Source organism: Urocitellus parryii, chromosome 6, assembly GCF_045843805.1.
Source record: "Urocitellus parryii isolate mUroPar1 chromosome 6, mUroPar1.hap1, whole genome shotgun sequence".
Classification (NCBI taxonomy): Eukaryota; Metazoa; Chordata; class Mammalia; order Rodentia; family Sciuridae; genus Urocitellus; species Urocitellus parryii.
In genome coordinates, this window is record NC_135536.1 from 149,733,020 (window position 1) to 149,752,311 (window position 19,292).

Here is a 19,292-nt window from a genome sequence, read left to right on the forward strand (position 1 = left end):
ACATCAAAAATAAAAGACTATTATATACAACTATAATGTACCAATAAAAGCAAAACAAAACCAAAAACCCCAATCAGAACCATACAGTAAGTGGACATGTAAGTCAGACTCAAGATTTCACTGAGTTTCTCTATTATTATATTTTCTATTTAATTGATTTCTGTTCTGATTTGTATTCTTTCATTTCTCATATTTATATTAGGTTTAATTTGCTCTTTTTTATAGTTTTCAGGATGGAAATTGAAGTAATTGATCTTCTTTCCTAATAAAGGTGCTTAATGTTCTAAATTTCCCCAAAGGTACAGCTTTTGTTTGAATATTTTTTTTCTGTTTCTCATGCCTCTTTTCAGGGGCTCCAATTACTTATTTTTAGCTTCTTGTATTTTTTCCAGAGCTCAATGATTTTTTTTTTTTTTTTTTGGCAGTTCTCGGGTACTCTCTCACTGTGCTACATCCCCAGCCCTTTTTATTTATTTTTTATTTTGAGAGAGGGTCTCCTCTTAACTTGCCCAGGCAGGCTTTGAACTTCTGATCCTCCTGAATCAGCCTCTTGAGTAGCTGGTATTACAGGCATGCATCATGACTCCCCATACTCATTGATGCTTTTAAAATTTCTTTAATTTTATTTTCTCTGTGTTTTATTTTGGATATTTTGGATATTGCCATGTCTTCATGTTCATGTGTCTTTTCCTATAATATCTACTGTTAATTCTATTAAGTTATATTTTATGTATTTTCATTTCAGATGTTGTAGTTTTCATCTCTGGAAGTTCAATTTGGGCTTTTAAAAATATCTTTCATACCTTTACTTAAATTTTTCAATGTACTAAATATAGCTGTAATAAATTTTAATGTCCTTATCTGATAACTCTAACATCAATGCACTTCTAATTTGGTTTTCATCAAATAGTTTCTCCTCATTATGGAACATATTTCCTGCTACTTTGTGCTCCTGGTAACTTTTGATTGGGTTTGAGACATTGTGAATTTTACATTGTTTGGTGCTAGACAAGTTTTATATTCCTATAAATATACTGAGCTTTCTTCTGGAATACAGCTACATTACTTGGAAATTGTTTGGGTCTTGCTTATAAGTTTTGCTAGTTGTGATTAGAGCAGTTTTTGTCCTAGAGTTGATTATTCCCCATGACTGTGGCTAGACCCTTCTAGATTATATCTGGGTGTCTCTAGTTTGGTGCTTTTCTTGGCTCTGTCAGCACTAGACATTGTTCTCTCTAATCCTTTTAGGGGGCTCTCTTCCAGCTGCCTGTAGCTTCCTCTCATAGGCTCTGATCACCACTATTGACTGGCAGAGGCGAACCTCTGTGTGTGCAGCTCTTTCCTCTCCTGTGCTCTGGCCTCTGAACTCCAGCCTCCTGGACTCCCAGGACTCTCAGCTGCCTCCTCACATGAGAGTGTGGCAGATTCTACCCAGGTTCCTCCTCCTTACACCATACCCTGGAAACTCTCAATGCTGTGAACTGGCAAACACAGGGACAACTTGATTTTTTTTGCCCCCAATCTCTAGGGAATTACTGTCTCTCATTTAATGTTCAGTCTTGTTTACCCTTTTTCATTTTTTTCCTTTTCTTCTTTGTTTTTGGCAGGAGGGAAAACTCACTTTCTGACACTCTATTTTGGCTAGAAGCAGAGATTTCCTGTTAGTGTTTTTAAAACTTTTTATTTTAAAAAATTTTTTAACATATGCAGCAGAAGACACATAATTTTAATGCATCTGTATACACTTATTCCTTAGTTTTAATAACAGTCAACTCACAGCTAATCTGTTTCATTTTTTCTCTCACCAATTTCCCCATGCCCAGCATGGTATCATTATCATCATCATTTCATCCATCAATATTTCAGTATATACCTTTTTCTTAGCACTACCATAAAACTTGTGATTCTCCTGCTGGGATTATAGGTGTGAACCACCACACCTTACTGAGATTATTAAGTGTTCAAATTTTCCAGATTATCTTACAAATTTTCCCTTTTTACAATTCGAGCAAATCAGCATACAAAATGCATACATTATCACTGTTTGATAGAATTCTTCAGTCTTTTTAAAATCTATAGCAGGGGTTTGGCCAACTATGGCTCATAGGCTGGCTGCCTGTTATTGTAAATAAAGTTTTATTAGCACACAATTACTTGGGCAGAAAGGACCTTAAAGGTAGAAGTTTTTCTTCTTCCTTCCTGGATCTCTCAAACCCAGCTCAGAGAACCCCCCTATGGGCCTGCTGACTGACAACATGATGGTTTTGCTTAAAGGAGCAGTTCTTTATAGGTAGCAATATTCCCTTTCCTGCTTAGTCAAAGAAAAATGTCTCAAACTGATTTCAGTGTGCACAGCAGATTTTTATCTTCAAAAGTGTTTAACTATATAAGAACCTGACTGTGAGCCACAATAACAGAGAATCTTTGGCCAGGGCTGCTGTTCTTTTGATCTTATCCTCTTCAACACCATTCAATGTGGTCCATGCATACAGTGCCCACTTGGGGCAGGTCATTTCCTGGGACTATGCTCAGGGTGACATTAAAAGGAACAGCACATACTTCCTTGGATATGATCAAGGATCCTTGAAAGAATAAGCACATAAGTGAAGCAAAGTGGAGGAACACACAGTGGGGACACAGGTGGTGGAGAAGATTCTACCTATGTATAGACATCAAGACTCTGTGAGGTATATGGCTGACTCTCTAGGGAGGAAGCATTTAATTCCAAGAAGCAGGACAGGGTAGACTTCTGAGAAAAGCCTATAAACTAGGCCAATGGCAGTACTTGGGTTACAGCTTTCTCTAACAGAAAGAAAATGAGAGAAATACGATCTACTTAATTGATCTTGGTGACAAAGGGAAACTCACCACAAATGTGTTCATGGGTCTAAGTTTGTTTTCAAGAGTAAACCCACTCAATTATCTAAAGAGAGAATGTGTTCTCTTGAGGGGGACCAGGCCAGAGGAGATATCTTAGAATTCTGATCATGAAGGGACACTTGTTGTTTTGTTTTGCCATTTTATGTCAAAAATGTCCAGTCCTGGGATGAATGTATGTCTCATGGTAGAACATGTGCTTTGAATGTAAAAGGCCATGGTTTAAATCCCTAATATTAAAAAAAAAAAAGTCTTATGACAGAGCTCTCCCTCGTGGGGACAGCAGAGTTGGAAAAACTGTCAGTGGTTTCATTTTGGTATTTCTGTAACTGACAAAGTTGTCCCAGCTCCAGCCCAAAGTTTCTCTCTCCTAACTTTTGCTTAAGATTCAGTCACTAGACCACCTTTTTGTGCCCACTCATTAATGACAGGCTTGCCAAAGAAGGTCTCTAATCAAACAGACTTGAAAAGTTAGAACGGTGAATTTGGTAAAACAGTATCCTGTGCATAAAAGTGGGCAGATCTAGCTTGATCACAGAGAAAGACTGCATAGGTCACATATACATGGCATATCTGACCTTGAGATGGATTTCTTTCTCATTTTAATTTAAAAAAGTGAGCATTCACTGCCTATCTTTGTTTGTGTTTAAATTAGTGTGGTTTGTAGGGCCAAAGCACCTGGGTTACAGCTTTACAGTGGTAGCCAGTGGGTCTCTAGGCAAAGGCCCTCCAGGCTCCTCTGATCACTGCTCTACCTTCAGATTTCATTTTGCCTACTCTGGTAGGTTCTCCATGGGACAAATACACAGATTTGTTGCAACTGGATCCCATGACCAGCTGTTAGGCTAATGTGAGAATTTAACTAAATATGTCTGTCCCTTAGTTGCCTTTACCTCTTTTTTCATACATTAGATGAACATTTGTTATTGGAATTATTCAAGTCAGCAGCTTCGGTCCCCAAATTGTGGAAAGTTTTCAATGGCCCAATGTAAATGCTAGCAGTAGTACCTGTCAAAATGGTGAGTGATTGGGAGTTGCTTCCCTAGGTGAGCTAAGCCAAGAAAATACACCATATACAAATTTCTAAACCACACATTCTTCAAACCCAGGGGATCCAGAACTGGAAAAGAAGGGATATACTTCCTCATAAAGCACTGAGAATTTTCATTCTGAAATTGTCATATCAATTGGTAAACATACATACATCTTAAGATACATGAATAGGCTTCCCATTTTTTAAAAAAATTTAACATATGAGGTTTTTCACTATGTTGCCCAAGCTGGCCCTGAATCCCTGGGCTTAATCCTTCTGCCTCAGACTCATGAGTAGACACCACATAGGTATCTACTGTTTCACTCAGGAATTTTTTTCCTATGGATAACAACATAAGTGAGTCATAGATTTGCTGGAAGGGTATCTTGGTAGAGCTGCAAGGTCTAAACTTCACAGTTATTACGAAAGCATGAGCATTGCTTTTTCCTTAGGTAGAGAATTCACACTTTATAAACAACTCCTGTGTTTGGCTCCTACTCAAAAATCTTCTTAACTACCTTTAATATATGGGAAGTAGCCAGACAGTATCTGGCACATGAATGGTAGCTGTTAGTTCTAATTTCTGAATACATTTTGTAGTCTATAGGAGTATGATTTAATCTGAAAATAAAAGTTAATTAGACACATTATAAAAAGGCTAAGTAAACTATACCTTTGTCAATTAGTGAAACTTCTTTTGAGTTCATAAGGCATACAAAGCATGGTTAAGTTCCAGAACTGCAGTGGATACAAAGCCAAGTGGGAGGTGATATGGCTCTGCTGAAAGAACTTGGCCTTTAGGGACATGAGTCAGTTCAAATGCTGGTTTTGAACCTATAGCAGTGCATTTTGCTATATTCTGGCCATGCAACATTAGGGACTTTTCTGGGCCTCAGCTATTGTGCGTAATGTGATATCTAACATGTTGGTTGCTTATTCATTGTGAGGATTAAATGAGTCATTACATTTAAATGGCTTAGTTTTTGACATTTAATAATGTCCTCATTATATATTTCATGAAGAGGTTGAAGAGGGGAACTCAAGGGACCCAAATACAAAGAAATGATAAGGAGAGAAGAATGCTAATCACCCTGATTTGATCAGTGCTTGTTGTATGCATGTGTTGAAAGTTCTCACTCTATCCCATTAATATGTACAATTATTATTGGTTAATAAAAATTCTTATAAAGGCTAACTACTGTTATCAGTGTTATGTTCTTGGCTTTAAGAACTTCTAATTTAATGAAGAAAACAATCATGTGATTTTTTCACTTATAAAAGAAGGCACAGCCAAATATATGGTACAATTGAAGTTGACAAAATTCAAAGAGATAACAAGTAATGACCAATTAACTCTAACTCTTTCTAGAATTACCTCCTCAAACATTTTTTTTCTGCTCAGATTCCTTTTTTTAGGTGCTTTCCTGACAATCCTAATTTTAAATTGCACTCACACCCATACCCTCTACCTCTTCCCTTGATTTAGGTTTTCTCTGTAGCTCCAACCGGCAGGACACTATACACGGAAAAGGAGTTTTGACTGGCTGCTCATTGCTGTATTTCCAGCAGCTAGGTCACTCTTTTGTGGGACCAGCACATGCTGGCTGGCACATAGTGTAGTCCCTTGTGTCTTGGAGCTCACAGTCCTTCTTGGAGGAAGAGATGAATTTCAAAAAAGGGAAAGAGTGTGTGTAGGGGATGTTAGTGGCACTAGCAAAGGGTTTAAGCAAAATCACATGGTAAATGGGATCATGAATCTGGTGAAGGGATGAAGGGCCTCAGAGGGGGCTGAAGTAGAAAAGATGGAAAAGGGCCAGATGCTGAAGAGACTTAATTGGCAGGTAGAGGAGTTTATTCTGCAGGTGATTAAGGTTGCTATGGTTTGATTATGGTCTTTCCCTCTAAAATCATGTTGCAATTTGACTGCAGTATCAGGAGGTGGGGCCTTTAAGAGGTGAGTAGGTTGTCTAGAAGGATTAATGCCTTTCATGCAAGAAGAGTTCTTGTTCTAGGGGGACGGGATTAGTTATCACAAGAGCAGATGGTTATGAAGCAAGACTATCCCTTATGTTTGGCCTCTTCTATATATACCCATTCTCTTTCCACTTTCCTTTATATGACTACACAGCATACATCCCTCACCAGAAGGTAAGCAGACATTGATGCCTTACTAATGGACTTCTTGACTCCAGAACTGTGAGCCAAAGTGAACCTCTATTCCTTTTAAAATTACCTGGTCTCAGGTATTTTCTTATAACAATAGAAAATGTACTAAAATACAGACTTATAGGTTTTTGGGGAAGCAAATTCAACAGCTTTGATTTTGACTCAGGACCACTTGGCAATGAAGCAATCAGGAGGTAGGCAGGAACACCTTCTTCCATCTGGAAGCAGATCTGTGTTTACTTTCTGTCTTCATCTCTGAATCTTGCTCTTCTATCCTGTCTCTTTCTGCCAGATTCTTCATCAATCAAGCTACTCTTTCTTCTCAGTGGCCTCCATCTGTTTCCCTGTGATCCTCATCATTGTGGTGTTTTTAAATTTTTTATTATCTTTTGTTTTTATTATCTTGAAACAAATAAATAATACTCAAAAACATTACCAAAGTAATACTAAGAAGGCCTCTGTACCTTTTATCCAGCTTTGAACATAACTGAATTTTTAAAATCCTTTTAGACACCTCTGCATTCTAAATCCGTATGTTATTTTTTATCTTCTCAGCACATCTTTTTGAGGCCTGTTTATGAAAAAAATTTTATAATTTACATCACTGGCTTACAGAGGAATCTTGACCCAAATAACATCATGCCTTAAAGAATCTGCCATACAGATGTGACCACAGTCCTCTAGATTGTCATAACAGAAGACAGGATTCAGTCCAGGCAAGATGGGCAAGAACACTGCATCTTCTGTCCTACTGAATGCAGCCACAACAGTGGACAGAGTGCAGAATGCACTACAGGGCCCTCAGGAAATGAGTCCATGATGAGATAGATATCAACTCACTCCTTTTAGAATGACCATTATCAGCAAGTCAAAAGATAAGTGTGGTGGGGAGGTGAAGGAAAGGGAGCTACTGTTCACTGTTGGTGGGAATGTAAATTAGTTCAGCAATTATGGAAAACAGTATAGAGATTCCTCAGTGAATTAAAAAATAGAACTGCCATGCGATCTAGCAATCCCACTATTGGGTATATATCCAAAGAAAATAAAATCATTATGTTGAAGAGATATGCACTACTATGTTCATTGTAGCACCATTCACAATTGCCAAGATATGGAATTAACCCAAGAGTCTATCAACCAATGAAGAGATAAAGAAGATGTCACCTATATACAAAATAGGATATTATTCATCCTTGAAAAAGGATGAAATACTGTCATGTTTGAGAGCATGGTTAAGCCTGGAGTCTATTATGTTAAGAGAAACAAGCCAGTCACAGAAAGACAGCATGTGACTTCATAAGTGGCATTTTGGAAAGTGGAACTCATGGATGTAGAAGTAGAATGGAGGTCATTAGAGGCTGGGGGAAGGTTGTAGAGATACTGGTCAAAGAATACAAAATTGTAATTAGGATGAAAAAGTTTGAAGAGATCTATTGCATAGCATGGTGACTATAATTAATAGTGATATATTGTATTAAAAAGTGCTAAGAGAGTGAATGTTAAATGTTCTTGCCACCAAGTGATGAGATAATGCATATGCTAATTAGCTAGATTTAGCCATTCCATAATGCGTATACGTATATATTTTAAAATACGTTGTATATGACAAATACATACAATTTTATCTGTCAACTTAAAAATAAATATAAAAAGAAAAGAAAAGAAAAACATTTACCCAGGCAGATGGAGGAAGAAGGACATCATTCAATGTACCATCAAACTAATAGTGATTTATTGCATTTTTCCCTTCTCTATATGAACTCAACATAGACGCAAATCCAGATGTCAGCATTCATTGCAAGAGAAACCCTCCAGCTCTGGTTCAGGTATCAAAAAAGGGGTCCCATTAAAACAAAAAAGCATGGAAATCCCTCATTTATTTATTTTTCATTTTCCTTCTACATTTTTCTCAGTTCTCTGCACCTTAGAACTCAAGCAATTCTGTGACAGCAATGGGCAATGCTGTCTAAATACTAAAACTGGTTCTGTTTTAGTACAGAACCTGTCTACAGAGCTTCCTCTGTAGAACCTTTAGTACAGAGCTTTCTCTCCTACCAGAGGCTCTGTGGTCACTGGAGGGTGGGTGAGCCTCACTGTTTCTTTTTTTTTTCCCTCTCTGGCTTTTGCTGTTGGGCTTTCCCATGTTAATAGTCCATTCAAGTATGCTAAGCAGTAGGCAAGTAAAGCCCCAGTTATCCAAGCTGGCTGGAGGACTTGGAAAGTGGAGCCCAGAGTGAGAGGATTATGATGGGAAAGACCAGTCCCTAAAGTTGTTTATGAACTCTTGGTTCTGTCCCAGAGCTGCACACCTATGGTTCTGCCTTAAACAGATTGAACAGACTTTGAATGTTGTCAGACATGTCAAAGTCCCTGAGTGGCCACTAGGTGGCATACAAGTGAGATGGATCCAAATGGCATGTCTTGAAGACTTGCTGGTGGAACCACAATCCACAGAACTGACCTGGGAAGATTATATTCTAGAGCAAATACAACAATATTTTCTGTAAGAGCTTAACAACAATGAGAATCTCAAAACATAATTTTCAAAATGTCCCTAATACAATTTAAATTTCTTTACTATTCTAAAACAAAACAAAATCCCACAAAAGAACAACCATAGAAATCTCAACGGCTATATTAGGATGAAACAATATATAAAGTCTTAGCAAGGAAATAGGAGATATGAATAAGAGCCAAGTGGAATGGTTAGAAATAAAACCATTTAACAATTAAAAAAAATCACTGGATGGGTTCAATAACATAATGGAGATAAGGGAGGAAAGAGTTGATAAATTTATTAATAAACAAATAGAAACGATCTAAACAATATACAGAGAAAAGATCAGAAAAGGAAATGATTAGAGCCATAGGAACCTGTAGGGCAGTAAGAAAAGGTCTGTTATAACATCTGGGTCCAGAAGGAGAGGAGAATGTGTACAGCAGAAAAACATGATAAGAAATGACTGAAAGGTTGCTTTACTATTAGAAGACAATCACTGTCAGCTAGAATATTAACAGGTTTTAGGGGGAAAACATTTGACCCTATCAATTGATACAGAAAATGCAAAAGAATTCAACATCTTTTCATGATAAAACTCCCTGTAAACTAGAAATAGAGAGGAATTCAACCTCCCTACCAAGATCATGTACAAAACTGCCACATTCTACTTAATGGTGGAAGATTAAATGCTTTTCCCTGAGATTAAGAAGGAAGCAAGGATGTTCTTTTTCACCATTTCTGTTAAACATTTTATTAGAAGTCCTAGTTAGTAAATGAAGTCTAGAAAAATAAAAAGGCATAGTGATTGGAAAAGAAGAAATAAAACCGCCCCTTATCTAGAGATGATGTGATTGTCAAGAAAATATCAAGGAATTTGCACGACAGGGGAGAGTTCTTAGAACAAATAATTGAGCAGTTTGGTTTTAGCAAGATTTTAGGATACAGCATCAACACATAAAAATAAACAATATTTCAGCTGGGTGTGGTGGTGCACACCTGTAATTCCAATGACCCAGGAGGCTGAGACACAGGATCTCAAGTCTGAGGCCAGCTTGGGCAGCTTAGCAAGACCCTGTCTCAAAATAAAACAAAAAGGGCTGGGGATGTGGCTAAGAGGTAAAAGGTCCCTGGGTTCAATTCCCAGAAACAGAAAAATAAAACAAATAAAATAAATAAATTATATTTTACATACTAGCAAAGAAAAATTTGAAGCAAAAATCTTTTTAAATTACACAATTTTCTCAATAAATAAGATGGCTATATATAAATCTAACAAAACACATTTAGGTTCTAAATGATAAAAACTATAAAATATTGAGCAAGGAACTCAAAGAAGGCCAAATAAATAGAACACTATATCTCATGGACTGAGATAATTAGGATTGACTTTACAGATTTAACATAATTCCAATCATAATTCCAGTAGGACATTTCAAAGGGTAAGCTCTTCCTAAAATATGTACGGAAAGGCAAAGGAAAGGGAATATTTAAAATATGTCTGAAAAATAAATTGAATTTAGAAGAATCACATTACCTGATTTTAAGACTCATTACAAAGCTATAATCATCAAAATGGTGTTCTATTGGCAAAGAAATGACATCGATCAATGGAATACAACTGGTATCAAGAAATAGATTTTCACAGTTCTTGGTTGTTACTATTTCTATAATCTTGGTTGGTTTTGACAAATATGCAAAGACAATTCAATGGAGGATGCATAATATTTTCAATAAATGGTGTTTAAACTCTTGGACATTCATAAGCGTAAAAATGGATCTTGACCTAAATCTTGTGCGTTCTACACAAAGCAACTCACAATAGGTCACAGATCTAAATGTTAAACATAAAAGCATAAAACTTTCAAAAGACCACATAGGAAAAAATCTTTATGACCTGGAATTATGCAAAGGTTCTTAGACATGCCACACAAAAGCATGATTCATAAAAGATAGAACTGGTAAGTTGGATTGCACCAAAATTAAAAGCCTTTGCTCTGCAAAAAAGCACTGTTAAAATAATGAAAAGACAAAGTACTGGGGAATGTATTTGACCAAATTACGTGCCTGTACAAATATGTATCAATAAAGCCTGTTATGTATAATTATAATGTACTGAAATTACCTTAATAAATAAAAAAGAATGAAAATTCAAATACACACTGAGAGAAAATGTTTTCAAGTCACAAATCTGACTAATTATTTATACTCAATATTTAGGCTGCGCATGATGGTGTTCCTCTGTGATCCCAGCAGCTCGGGAGGCTGAAGAAGGAGGATCACAAGTTCAAAGCCAGCCTCAGCAAAAGCAAGGCACTAAGCAACTCAGTAAGACCCTATCTCTAAATAAACTACAAAATAGGGCTAGGGATGTGGCTCAGTGGTCGAGTGCCCTGGAGTTCAATCCCTGGTACTACCCACAAAACAAACAAAAACACTCTGTATACTTAATATATAAAAAGAACTCTCAAAACTCAAGTATGAGAAAACAAACAAATCAATGTAGTAGCAGGCATAAAGTTTGAACAGATGTTTTATGAAAGAGAATTCACAGATGAAGATAATTACCTGAAAAAATTTCAACATCATTAATCAATTAGGGAAATGAAAATTAAGCCATGAGGAAATATCATTGTACACCTATTTAAAATGGCCAAAATTAACAAAAATAAAGAAACATCAAATGCTGGTGAATATGTGGAGTACTGGACTTCTTGTACATTGCTGGTGGGAAATGCAAAATGGCTTAGCTACTCTGGAAAACAGTTCGGCAGTTTCCTATAAAGTTAAACATACCCTTACCATATGCACTGGTGATTCCACCCCTATGTAATTTAACCTAGGATAATTAAAATTATATTTGCAAGAAACCTGTTCTTAAATATTTATAGACACTCTAATCATATCTGCCCTCAACAGGAAACAACTGAAATGCCCTCAACAGATGAATGAATAAACAACTGTGGTTTATCTCTAGAATGAACCACTTTCATGAATAAAAACAAACAAAGAGTTATGCTGAGTAAAAAGATGCTGATTTCAAGAGATGAGGATCTGTGATTCTATGTATATGACATTCTTGAAAAGAGACAAAATTAGTGATAGGATACAGTACTGTGGCTGCCAATGGATAAGGATGAGCCTTACTATAAAAGACAACAGGACATAGAATGTGGAGGTGGTGAAGGGGTATGGTGTCCTGACAGCTGTAGTAATCACACAAATCCAGGCATGTTAAAATTCATACAAATGAACACCAAGAAGTCAGTTTTTGTGTATCTTAATTTTAAAAATAAAGAAAAAGTAGATAATCACTCTTGCATCTCATTTAAGGCTGTCTAGAAACAAATACCAATTTAGTACTCCTTATGACAACTACAAGTATGATCTACCTCCTTTTTGAGCATTTCCTACCTGCTGCTCACTCCTCCAGGCACTTTACATCATAACTTCTAATATGCACAATCACTCTTTAAGGGAGATTAGGCTCAACTTATAGGGGAAAAGAAATAAAACTAAGGTTAAGGGAAGTAAAATGATTTTCCCTACATCTCATAGCTGACAAGTGGCTGCATCTGGACTTGGACAAAGCTCTCATTGCTAACCTCATTCCCAAGCTCCTTCACGGTGCCACTCACTTAAATGAACAGAAGCAGTGGGAACCTGCAGGGGTTCATTACATAATATCAAGAGTGGGAAGTAAGAATCACATTTTGACTCAGATATATCCACAAAGATTCTCTACACTTATTTCATCCAAAACCCTGAGTGTGTTTGAAATTATCAGAGCCTGAGAGAAATTTCAAAACCATAATATGGCCATTGTCGTTTTCTCACAATCTTCTAAGAGGAGGTTCTTAATTTATGATAGGATTGAATGGTTATCTCCATTTTTACAAATGTATAACAATTCATTTTTTTTTCTGTGAGTGACTGAAAGAATCACTGGGACTTACAATACTTGACTAAGTATTTACTAACTCTACAAATTGCAATTTATATACCTGAAACAAAAACTAATCATTTAAAAAGTTCCCTCCTCCCACAAATCTGACCATTTAGAGAAACGAAAACTGGCTCTTCCTACTTTGCCTGGTTCCAACACCATCATTGTTACCTTTGTCAGGTAATGATACCAAAAAAAGAAAGAAAAAACTACAATAAGTAAATATATTTTAGAGACAGACTTTAATTTTCAGTCTATTATAGTTATTGCTCAATAAATACCTGAAAGCATCATATACGTGAAAACACATTTTTTTTCATGTAGCAAATGATACAAAAAACATTGAAGATAAAGTTTAATTTCCTGCTTGTGAATTATTTCCAACCTACTTAATTGGCTACCAGGTGGCTTTTTTCACCAATAACTTTTGACTAAAACATTTTCATATGTTAGACAATGCCAATCTTCATATGTTCTATCACTGGTTAGAAGGTAGTCAGGCCCCAGAGGACGGCGTGTGGGAGAAGGTCAGCTTACCTTCCAGCAGGTCTCTGGCCAGACCAGGTTCTGCCCCCGTGGACCGAACAAAGTCTGACAGGACTGCGTCCATATCAAGCGTCATAGGATCATGTAGAAGTGCTGCCCAACACTCAGCCGAGGTGGGGTTTGGAAGCAGGCTAGAAACCATCCATCTGTACAAGAAATGGAGATGTGAGTGACCACACACACGGAGACCCAACAGAAAGAATGAAATGCTGCCACTGGCGTCTGTAGAGGTTTGAACTAGTTTGAGCCAACTCACTTATTCTTCATGCTAGATATTATATCATAAAAGTCAACTGAGATGTCATTCCTCTGTGCATACCATGCGAGAAGGTATGCGAGTTTGAATATTTGTGTCCCCCGATTCATATGTTGAAACCTAACTGCAGTTGATGATGTTAGGGGATGTTAGGTCATGAGCATGGAAGCTTGATGATGGGATTATTGTTTAGAAAGAAGCCTCAGAGGGCTCGCCTGCCTCTTCCACATGTAAAGATGTTGGTCAGGAGAGCAGATGTGCTGGGTACCTTGATCTTGGACCTCCTAGCCTCCAAAACTGTGAGAAATAAATTTATGTTTTTGTTTTGTTTTGCATCACTGGGGACTGAACCCAATAACTAATCTATGACTGAGATATACCTCCAGTCTTTAAAAATATTTTGTTTTAAGAAAGAGTCTCATTAAGTTGCTGAGGCTGGCTTCAAACTTGTGATCCTCTTGCCTCAGCATCCCGAGTAACTGGGATGGCAGATGTATGCCACTGTGCCCAGAAAATTTATTTTGTATATAAGCCTTTTAGTTTGTGATATTTTTGTTATAGCAGCCTGAACAGATTAAAGCCAGGGGTCATCGTTAACTCTAGTGCCTCCAATCTTATATTCTATCAATTACAATTAATGATGGGGAAAAAAGAGACTAGATTATTTTGAAAAAAAGTGCCCAAGTACATGTAGGGAGATTAATTTGGAATAACTAGATTTCTGATCCTCTTTTCCCTGTCTTGCCTTTATCATTGTGCTGCCCCACTTCCCTTAGCTCTTGCCCGTCACTTGGCTACTAGGAAGCACTCTTTGTTTGCTGGCAATTGACAAGAATAGCAAACTTGCTGAAGATGACTATCAAAATATATGCCAACCCTCTAAGAGTTGTCATATTCACAGTGAAAATCCAAAAGGAAATCAGATTTCCTGGTCAGAGGAATTCAGTGGTCATCTAGGAGCTTGACCACTGGCTGATGGAGCAGATAGAAAGCAGCCATTACTCTGCATATGAAAGTGACTCTCATTAGTGAAGTAGTTTAGGGGCCATTGGTGGGTCTCAGTCATGACTGATAAGTACAAATGCATCCAAATTTGTATAGATAAGGGGCCAGTACATTATGGCCTGTAGACCAAATGTGACCCTCCACCTGTTCTTATATGTAAAGTTTTATTAGGGCACAGCCATACTAATTGATTTATATAATGTCTGTGGCTGTTTTTGTTCATGGATTAGTAAGGTATTTAAAATAGAGACCATAACTGAAAATATTTTCTAGTTGAGCCTTTATAGAAAAAAGTTTGCTTTTATTTTATAAGTAACCAGAACTTACTGACCTCAGTATATATGATGAAAATTTTATACTAGCAAACATGTAATTGAATTTACACACTGTGTGGTAAGTTTAAATCCCCTGCATTAATGAATGTGCTTTGTCCTCCTTTCATGATAACCACAGGGATGGGCATTGTTCAATGGGGCAGGTTCTATGGCAGTTGCTAGGGTGTTAAAGCCAAACACACTGGCCTACTCTGAGCCCAGTTCTGTTCCTTATCAGCTGTGACATGGTCATTGGTGAGCTCTGGGCCCATCTGGGATTCAGTAAGAATGGAAGAAATAAATTTATTTATGCTCAAACTCTTGAGGTCTAAGTGTCTCAGGCAGGGAGGTCTATAACTGGAACTATCCATTGTTATTCACCACTTTGTACATGGTTCATACTTGGGTATAAGTTTTTATTGGTATGGCTAAAAATGAATAAAATTGTTTGACCTGATGTATATAGTACCAATTAGGAAATTTCCTTCTTCCTTCTCTCCATGTACCGGAGCCTCGGCCTGGAGAGTTTTTTCTGTCAGTGCCACCTGTGGGACAAATCAGAGAATAAGGGCATATTATTCTCCTTACCCTGGAAAACTTTGCTTCTTGTCACAGGAGGCTGCATCTGGGGTGGGGCCAACAGCTGGAGGCATGTCCTCTGCCTTCCCAGGTGCTACATGCACTTGCTGACCACATCTACCACATCTACTCCTCTGTATCTCATTCTTAATGTAAAATAGAGGTGAAGGGTAGGCGTAAGATGAACGCTTTTGTATGGCAAGGTTTCTGCTTTAAGACTTAATTCTTAAACCTAATGTCACCATGGCCATGATTTCAAATTCATGCCCTTTGAAGAGAGGGGAGGACAGTGGTCAATAAGGACCATCAGCCACCCTTGCCCTGCTGTCCCTCTTCAAAGTGCACTGCTGGGCCTTTTGACCTACTCAGCAGGTCAGACCTACTTAATCATACCATTAAGATATGATGCCACATCAATACAGTTCAACTTAGCTATAGTGGTAAAATATGTAAACACAAAATATATTGGCCCAGGGCACATTCTCAATAAACATGAACTATTATCTCTTATTCAACAGAGATTCTGGGACCGCCCTCTCCATTCTAGAACTCCACTGAGTGCCAGGACTGCTGCTACCAGCCTTCTTAAGGCAGAAAGAATGGGCCCACCTCTAACTGTGGCTCCGAATCATTGTGTCCATGCTGAATGGAGGTTCTTGCCTTCAATACCGTAGTCTTTTCAGTACCCGAGCTCTTATTTTATAAGTAACCAGAACTTACTGAGCTGCTATTTTATTTAGGCCACTGTTATAGGGTCTGTGATGGGTCCCTTGGGCCTTCCCCAGGAGTTTCTAAGCAGAGAGAGACAGGTGCACACATAGGCACAGGCCTCTGAGACTGACTGTTAGATTTGGGAGACTATCAAGTAGAGGAGCTGTTCTAATCAAAAAGAGCAAAATTGAAGGACAGAGGTCTAACAGGGTAAAGATGAAAATTGCCTCAGTTAGTTTTTCATTAACTTCTGTTTCAGTGGAACCCAAGTAAAACATGCCTGTAATATTTTTGTCAGCAGATGTTATAATTGGAGTCTGGAAGGTAGGAACTTATGGTGAGTGGAGATTGAAACTGGAGATTAGGAGTAGAGGCTTGTGGTCTGACCATTGAAGACAGAGGAAGACTAGGGTGGGGATGAGTGCCTACCTAGGGCTACCCCAGAGCTGCAAGATGGGATAGACTGTATCTTGTATGTAACATCTCTTCTGATAGAGGGCCGGGAGCCTGAGGGCTACTTTATTCTCTTTTCTATTCTCCAAGTTCCAGAATGCCTGGCACCCAGCAGGGTCAGGACCAAGGTGAGACAAGCAAGGAACCTGCCACAGGTGCAAGGGGATGCAAAACCAGTCAGAAACCAAGATCAACAATATTTTAGTGCAATTTTTTTTTAAAACGAGGACAAATACATCCTTGAAGAACACAATATCAGCACTTTCAATGAAGGCATGATTTGAAAGACAGTTCTCCCTTTTGCCTCAGGCTCTGGAGGTCTGGCGAGCATTGGCACACTTTCAGAATTGCTGACTGGTGCTTGGGAGGCAGGTTGAGGGAACTTACATTATAGCTACAAAGACTGATGTTCAGAGGGAGCCAACTTTGGGTCAGGGTTGCATAGGTTAAGTGGGGAGCAGGAAACTCGTCTAGGTCTGTCTGATGATGCAGCCTATAGCACACAGACACAAAAAAGCAGAGAGAATAGGTCTGAGGTTGAGCACCGGATGGGGAGTCAATGTCCTGACTGGGTGCAAATCTGCTACTGCAACCTTGCTGTATGACCTGGGCAAGTCATGTCACTTCATGGAGCTTTGGTTTCCTCATCTGAATAATGAGGGTAAGAACACCCTTGTCTCTCAAAATTGCTGTAAGGAGGAAATAAAATTATATCAAAAGAAGATGCACTATTATTACTATTATTAACACAGATTTAAAATAATTTAATGTATTATTCTGGTATTGGGAATCTTCACTCTATTTCCATGTATGCATACATCTCTATGTGGAGGATAAAATGCGAAAAAGCGTCACAGATACCTAGATCTTGTCCTGCCTGGTGATGAAGCCCACCCTGGTGAAGAATTGACAGATGTACAGACTCCCTCAGTGGGATTAACTGGTGGTCTCAACTCAGATCTATCTTTCCTTCTGTTCTTCTTTCCTTCCTTGGTACTGGGGATTGAACCCAGGGTTTACCACTGAGCTATATCCCCATTAAGCTATATCCCTATTCCTTTTTTATTTTGTTTTTTAGTTGTTGATAGTCCTTTATTTATTTTATGTGATGCTGAGAATCGAACTGAGTGCCTCACACATGCCAGGCAATTGCGCTACCACTGAGCCCCAGCCACAGCCCCCTAGTCCTTTTTACCTATTATTTGAGACAGTGCCTTGCTAAGTTTCTGAGGCTGGCCTTGAGCTTGTAAACCTCCTGCCTCAGCCTCTAAAATTGCTGGGATTACAGGTGTGCACCACCAGATCCAGAAGATATCATCCTTTTTCTTTCCAGGAGTCTGCTTGGTCCATCCTTTGTCAGCCACCATTGAGCTTTTGGACAAAGCAGTGAAATAGGTTTTTGTGGATATCACATTAACAAACTGCATCTTATAGGACATTTTCATGGTTCAGAGGAAAAATAAGAGAGCAATTCTATGAAGGGCATGAGTCTGGCTTTGCAAAGCATTCATATGCACAGGACATGTGGTCATTTTCAGGGTGTGTTCACATATATGATTTTAGTTGATGCCAACAAGCTAAAGATAGGTCCAAGAATAATTTTGGCTGCAACAAAGCAATTTCACCAGGAACACCAGGAAATTCAACCTAAAAAGCCTGAGAGGGCTTAAGAAGAGAGGGCTAGCAAGATCACTACAGACAGGCTGGCCTGAAAAACAAACGTGGCCACAGAAGTATCTGGTGTGTAGATTACAGATCTTCCCATTGTTGCAGGAGCACTTTGCTTTTTAGTCTTCCTCTTGGTAAGACTAAGACCTTGATGTTCTTCAAATGCCTAGTATCATGTCTTTTTCAGGTACTGAGAAAGCTCTGGGAGCAATGGAGGACAGGGCACAGCACTTAGGCCAAGGCTTAAAGGGAGGCACCTGTGTGGGCACTGAATCCATTCCTCCTCTGGCACAGTAGATGCCATAGAGTGAGGCGTCTTCTAATCCAGGGACCACAGCTGGGCCCTGTGTGGCTCTCAAAGCATACATGGACACTGGATAGTTTAATTTACATGAGAAAGTAAGGTATTAAAAACTGTAAATACCATCTCAATTCCTCAAGCCCTACACACCTGAGCTTAGATTTTTAGGCTGACAAGGAGAAGGCAGAATGTAGCAGTGGTATATATTTAAAATTTTTTTCCAATAGAAAAAATATGTATAAAAGTAGACTGAAAAATATGGATAAATGCCAATGTACACATCACTCAGGTATGACAATTACTAACTTTAAGTCTTATTACTGCTCTACATCTAACCACTTCCTCCTCCCACAACATTCTGAAACAAATCTCAGACAACATATTACTTCATCCATAAATATTTTGATATATCTCTAAATGGCTCTTTAAAACAGAACCACAATACCATTATCACATTTACAAACTAATAATAATTTTTATCCAGTGGGTAAATTTCCAATGATTTCAAATGTCATAAATTCATATGATTTTTGTTTTCCATCTGTTTGAACTAGGATTCAAATAAAAGCTACACATTGTAATTGTATTTTGTAATCTGTTAGTTTTGCCTTATTTTTTTCTATTTATTGAAAAACTTGATCATTTTTCTTGTAGCATTTTCCACTATCTGACTTTTACTGATTATTCCAATTACATCCTGTGGTCTCTATACTTCATTCAAATTAGTACTCAAATACAGAGAATTGATCAGATTTGGGTTCAGTTCTGTGCAAATTTTGGTGCTGTCTCTTTTCAGCAGGTAAAATTGAATGAATACTTTTTCTGTAATAGTAGCATCCACTGATGATCATTGCCTAGAGCAGTAGTTAATTCAATATGGTTGCACGTACTGGCAGTCAAATTCTTTCTTTCCTTCTTCAATTGTTACTTGGAATTCTTA

At 38.0% G+C, this 19,292-nt stretch overlaps 1 protein-coding gene across 1 annotated transcript in view; it reads right to left on the bottom strand.

Moving 5' to 3' along the window:
- The window catches only part of Otud7a (OTU deubiquitinase 7A), a 131,310-nt gene extending 116,143 nt beyond the window's left edge, over positions 1-15,167 (bottom strand). Inside the window, exons 1-2 of the mRNA XM_077800293.1 lie at positions 15,094-15,167; positions 13,057-13,211 (exon numbers count right to left, since the gene is read on the bottom strand). Of these exons, the coding sequence (XP_077656419.1) occupies positions 13,057-13,207 (151 nt within the window). The 5' untranslated portion in view covers positions 13,208-13,211; positions 15,094-15,167. The remainder of the gene's footprint in view (positions 1-13,056; positions 13,212-15,093) is intronic.
- Positions 15,168-19,292: the final 4,125 nt, after the last annotated feature.